A 6,319-nucleotide genomic window follows, 5' to 3' on the forward strand; every position below is an offset into this window, starting at 1 on the left:
CACTCGACGAGACAGACACTACTTCTACGGCACGTCGAGGTTCGTTGGCACCCCACTCGACGAGACAGACACAATTTCTATGGTGCGTCGAGGTTCGTTTTACAACCCCACTCGACAGGACAAACACTAATTCTTCTGCGCGTCGAGGTTCGTTTGCACCCCACTCGACGAGACAGACACTATTTCTAAGGTCCGTCGAGGTTCGTTTTACAACCCCACTCGACGGGACAAACACTAATTCTTCTGCGCGTCGAGGTTCGTTTGCACCCCACTCGACGAGACAGACACTATTTCTACGGTGCGTCGAGGTTCGTTTTACAACCCCACTCGACGGGACAAACACTAATTCTTCTGCGCGTCGAGGTTCGTTTGCACCCCACTCGACGGGACAAACACTAATTCTTCTGCGCGTCGAGGTTCGTTTTACAACCCCACTCGACTACGTAGAAACTACATCTACTCTATTTTTCCACAGAGTCAAGGTTTTGTTTTGCAACACCACTTGACTACGCAGAAACTACCATCTACTCTACTCCCACAAAAGCCAAGGTTTTGTTTTCACACCACTTGACTCAACAACCGCCAACAGACGACTGCCTCGATTGTCTCCACAGCATCTCCTTTTATACCTTCTGGTGGATGGCCGTCGATCGATTCCATTTCCATCGGCGTACTAGTTTGGTTGTTTGGCGCCAGGCATTGCCATCACTGAATATCAGATTCATGACTGGCCACTAGGGGACATTCTGACCGTTACGTTTGAAACAACTACATTTCGCTAGTTCAATGTAATCAAAAACGAGTAATCACGACTTTTGAGCGTTACATAGCCCCTCTTCTTCTCCCTCTGATTTTTTCTTATTTCCCGCGATAGCTTGCTCTAGACTGTTTTGGTTAAACGGTAGGAAGCCTAGTGGAAACTTATACTTTTAGATTTGCCTCTATCATTCCTGTTATCCTTCGCCTTTGGCGAACTCGATTGAAGATTTGAGGCCTCAGCAGAGGATCGAGAAGAGGCTCTCACAGAGCTGAAAATGGATATCTGAAGTTGCTATACGTCTGCGATATATTTGAACTTTTCTTTTGGTTTTAATCGATATATGGTTTCAGCCCACTCAAATGTGCTACTCGTATCTCATTGTTATTGCCCCTGACTTCCGCGATTACCGGTGACTTGTATCCTTGTACTACATATGGGCCCCCATACTTAGGAGCCAGTTTTGCACTTTTTGCTCCAATTTTTGGTTTCCACACTCGCCGTCGTAAATTATAATGCCTCTTTTGAGTTTGGGCCGCTTTAGACAGATTACGCCTTACAATAACGAATATTTCTTTAAGTTCCGCCGCTCTGTCCTCCGGTGGAATCACCCTTGTGCCTGTTCCTATCGTGATCTGATCATACAGGGACTGTGGCAATCTGGGTTCGCGGCCCTGCGTTAGGAAGGCCGGCGAATATCCAGTAGATTCGGACACGCTTGTGTTTATGGCCAGCATTATTTTGGGTAGCGCCTCATCCCATTTATTATGTTTCTGCCGTGAAACTTGGGCAATCATGGTTTTCACTATCCTGTTTGCCCTCTCTGTGGGATTCTCTTGAGGCGTATAAGGCGCTGTGAGTTGGTGCCGTATCCCCATCTCTCGAAGAAACTTCTCAAACTGCTTACTCGTGAATTGTGCCCCATTGTCTGTAATCAGCATCTTTGGAACTCCATAACGCGCGATAATTTTTTGTCGGCAACCCTTAATTAATCCTTCTGTTGTGGCCTTTCGAAGGGGGATTAATTCTGTCCATTTGGAGAACCGATCTACTATGACAAGGAGCATCGTGTTGCCATGGGTAGACCTAGGAAGCGGTCCTACAAAATCTGCACAGATTGTCGCCCATGGTTCTTCGGGTGTTCTGGTTAGCATTTCTCCCGCCGGTTGTTGTTGACTGGTTTTAAATTTTTGGCACGAGTCACATTTCCTCACATACCTCTTAATATCCTGGAACATACCCGGCCAGTAATATCGGTTGGCTACCTTGTGACTTGTCTTTCTGATTCCCAAATGTCCGCCTGCTAGGCTGTCGTGGTTTTCTATCAAGACCTGATTTCGAGAGGATGTTGGTACACAAAGTTTCCAGGGTATACAATCATCCTCATTTATTTGTTGGGGCAAATGACGATACACCTGACCTTCTATAATGGCATAATCCGGGTACTTCTTCGGATCCTTCTGGATACCTTCTCTCAATTTGTTAATCCAAGGGCACGTACAGTCATTTTCTTTAATAGTGGCTAACTCCAGTCTCTCCACGGGCTGTCTCGACAACGCATCTGCAACAACATTTTGTTTACCTCTTCGATATTTCACGTCGAAAGTATGTATATTGTTGCAATTCAAGAGCCCAGCGTGCAAGTCTGCCTGAAGGGTTTTCGACTGAGTTTAGCCATTTCAAGGCAAGATGATCCGTCACAACAACAAACTTATATCCTTCCAAATACGGCCTCATTTGGCGAATACCCCAAATAATAGCCAGACATTCTTTTTCCGTAGCCGAGTAGTTTTTTTCCGCACCATTTAAATGTCTACTGGCATACGCTATCACTCGTTCTTCGTTGTTTAGTTCTTGCGTGAGTACAGCCCCAAGACCATAATCACTGGCATCCGTTTGGAGAGAAAATGGCTTATTGAAGTCTGGACATGCAAGCACTGGTGCCTCCGTGAGTTTTGTTTTTAGTGCCACAAATGCCGCTTGCTGCTCTGGTCCCCACTTCCAATGCTTTCCTTTCTTCAGAAGACTGGTTAATGGCTGTGAGACGGTTGCGAATTGGGGCACAAATTTGCGGTACCATGATGCTACCCCCAAAAATCTGCGTACCTCTTTGACTGAGGTTGGGGCTTTCATTTCGGCGATAGCTGTCACTTTCTCCGGATCTGTTTTTATGCCTTCGCTACTCACCACATGACCTAGATACTTGGTCTCGTTTCGGAAAAACTCACATTTGTCTGCATTGATTTTTAGGTTAGCCGCACGTAGCCGCCTAAATACTTCCCGCAAATTTTCCAGATGCTCCTGGAAGGTTCTTCCTGTGACGATAATATCGTCCAAATATGCGAAAGCGAGAGGTTCCATTTCTGGACCTATCACGCTATCGAGCGCACGCTGGAAAGTTGCCGGTGCTGAGTGTAAACCAAAGGGCATGACTTTCCATTGGTAAAGTCCTTTTCCAGCTACGGCAAATGCCGTATATTTCCTGCTCTCATTTGCCAGGGGGATCTGCCAGTACCCGTCTTTCAAATCCAGGCTACTCACAAACTGCGCGTTCCTCAAGCGGTTTAAAATAGTGTCCACCCTTGGTAACAGATACGCATCGGGTTCTGATCGTTTGTTCAGTTGTCTGAAATCCATGCAGGTGCGCCAGTCCCCATTTTTCTTTCGGACCAGTGTTATGGGAAAACTATATGGGCTCTTTGACGGCTCAACACACCCGCGTTCGATCAGTTTATTGACTTCCGCATCGATTATTGCTTGCATCGCTGGATTCCGTGGAGCATATCGCAGTTTTATTGGACGATCGTCGGTCATTACAATTTTATGATCGGCAATGTTGGAGAGTCCTTGAATTCGCTGAAAACTCGGTAATTCTTTTGCCAGAAAATCGTTAACCCGTTTTCGTTCTTGGTCCGTGAGCTTGTCATTCTTCACTTTAATATGCTGTGACACACCGCCTCTATATCCACTCGGTTTGCTTACCTCATCTTGAACACCGCTTTCTTCAACGGCAACAATGCAATGCTCTGTTAGTTGTGATGAATTAACCAATTCCACTCTGAGCCCGGCGCACTGGATGATTGTGGGGAATCGTTTCATAAATTCTAAGCCTAGTAGTATGTCCTCTTTGAATTGGGGCATAACTAGGAATGGCACAGTGGCGCTTTGATTTCCAAATGTAAGACGCAGATCCGTGGATTTTGTTATGTTTACCGTAGTGCCATCTGCCCAAACAACGTTAGCTATTTGTCTGTTGTAAATTGGGTTTTTCTTCAATCCGTCGACAAATTCCTGTCTAATGAAACAACTGGTGGTCCCCGTATCCACAGTGGCGGTAACCAGTCGTCCTTCGATGAGCACCTTTGCCGTAAGACGGTTGTCTTCGCATTCAAACGAGGTGCCATTTTCGTGGTGTCTCTTGAGTGAGGAGGCCTGTTCTTGTAAGTCCTCGGCATTTTCGTTCTCTTGTGTATGCCCATTGTTTAAGTTAGAATTGATCGTATCATTTTAAATTGACCCTATGAATTGCATAGGTGTACTCGTTGAAATCTCCTCATACCCATTTATTACACCCCTGTAATAGTATGAGAGATTTCAACGAATATTCCCTTGACAACCGCCCTTTTGAAGCATCAATGCAGATGTCAAAACATAAACATAAATAAATAATAAATAAAAAAGAATCGATCGACCGCTTGAATCGCAAGCAACTCCCGCGCTTTATTGTAATCTCTTGCATGTACATATCGTTGTACAAAAGGTAATATTGTTTACCATCAATAAATACGGCAATCGAGCCAAACCTTTTATTAAAACTATCGTGTTTTATTTTCTATTTCTTTTCATTTCTATTGACGGCCACTCGTACGCATTGGGCGTACTGGCTCCATTGGGGAGCCTCGATACACTTGCTGCCCCCAGTCCCTATAGTGCGGACTAAACATTTGGTCGCTTCGGGCCGAATAAACATTTGGTCCTTCGAGCCGGATATTCCAGTTGGCATAATTTTGGAATTAAAATACAGTCCACAACATAATTGCAGCTTTCAACTACCATCGGTACGTATAGTGCAAAGTGAGCAATAAATAAAAAGAAAAACAAGTGTTCGTTTGTGTGTGCGGTCGTTTTACAACGTCATAGATTCCCTCTTTTTTGTTAATCGGTCAAAGTCCAAATCGTGGACAGACATACGGGAATAGAAATATCAAAACAAAAATAATACATATTTGCTTCTAAATATTTCGCTTTAATTTTTGTTTATTTTCCTCTAAATTGTCGTTTACCTGCTTCTTATTGTTGTTGCAAAAGGTGTAGAAAATATTCCCTAAAATATTTCTAATTTGCATTGATTTCGTTTCGCTTTATCAGTGTAAATATACCAACATATTTTCATAAATACATCGGTTACATATTTACACTGCACGGCCTATTCGTGGTCCCTTCTGTGTTGATACACACACGCTTGTATAGCTACATACTCCAGCATCGTCGCTCTGTCGTACCGTCTAGTCGGTCAGTAAGTGGCTTACATGCAAATATATACACAGACGCATGTACGCGTAAATATTGCATTTTTGGTTATTCCTCTTTCTGTCGTGTCCGTTTTTATTGCACAGTAACCCGCCGGTGTATTATTACACAGTACCCGGTCAGTAAATTAGTACTGTGACACATATTATTATATTTTATGGTAAATATAATAAATCGGTGTAAGGGAACATTTTAATAATATTTTTGGACATTTTGGAATTGCGTGCACCCTACAATAGGTCAGTTAGATCTTTTCTTGTGTAGGGCGTTATTTAAAAATATTTATTGCGATTTGTATATATTTTGGAATTTCAATATAGTTTGAAATTTTTGTTGCATTATTGGACACAAATACACTATATTCGGTGGTTATTTGTATAAATTTAATATTGCATGCACCCTACAACCGGTCAATTGGACTTTTTCTTGTGTAGAGTGTATTTTAGCCATTACTTTTGCTAATTTTTAAATATTTTTCTGGAATTTTGATATCGTTCGAATTTCCTCTTGCATTTTTGGACAAATATACACTACGTTCGGTAGTATTTTGTGAATTTTTGGTTGACATTAGATGTTTATTATTGGATTTTACTGCCATTTATTTCACATAGTGCCATTTTTTTTGTTATTACCCGATTCATAGTTTGTGTAAATTAAATAGTAATTTACAAATATTAGAATCAAAATAGTGGTTATTGCTGAATTCTAAGCCAATTTCGTTGCTCATAGACAATTGTCAATTGTATTTTTGGTTGCTTTTAATTTGCAAAATTTAGAGAAATTTTATTGGAACTTTGATATAGTTCGAATTTCCAGTTACATTTTTTAGAAACAAATACGCTACATTCGGTAGTTATTTGTATAATTTTGGAGGATAAATATCTGTGCTAAATATTTGTGGACAATCTATATCGCACATCGCCTTTTTTGTTTTTTTTTTTTTTTTTTTTTTGTAAATTTATATTACAAATTTTGAGGTTAAACTATTGGTTTAAAATTATTATTGTAAGTAGGTTGTTCCTAGACCCTTAG

At 41.8% G+C, this 6,319-nt stretch overlaps 1 protein-coding gene across 1 annotated transcript; it reads right to left on the reverse strand.

The window, feature by feature from the left end:
• Nucleotides 1–1,089: 1,089 nt before the first annotated feature.
• LOC141403088 (uncharacterized) lies at nucleotides 1,090–1,554 on the reverse strand. The gene has a single exon (XM_073985253.1). It carries the CDS (start codon nucleotides 1,552–1,554, stop codon nucleotides 1,090–1,092), a length of 465 nt encoding a protein of 154 aa, XP_073841354.1.
• Nucleotides 1,555–6,319: the final 4,765 nt, after the last annotated feature.

The sequence above is a fragment of the Musca autumnalis genome, unplaced genomic scaffold, assembly GCF_047663935.1.
Source record: "Musca autumnalis isolate F117 unplaced genomic scaffold, ASM4766393v1 scaffold_4, whole genome shotgun sequence".
NCBI classification, from domain to species: Eukaryota; Metazoa; Arthropoda; class Insecta; order Diptera; family Muscidae; genus Musca; species Musca autumnalis.

Excerpts from the sequence above, each read along its gene's own strand:
- LOC141403088 (XM_073985253.1), bottom strand. The coding sequence starts at position 1,554 with ATGATTGCCCAAGTTTCACGGCAGAAACATAATAAATGGGATGAGGCG.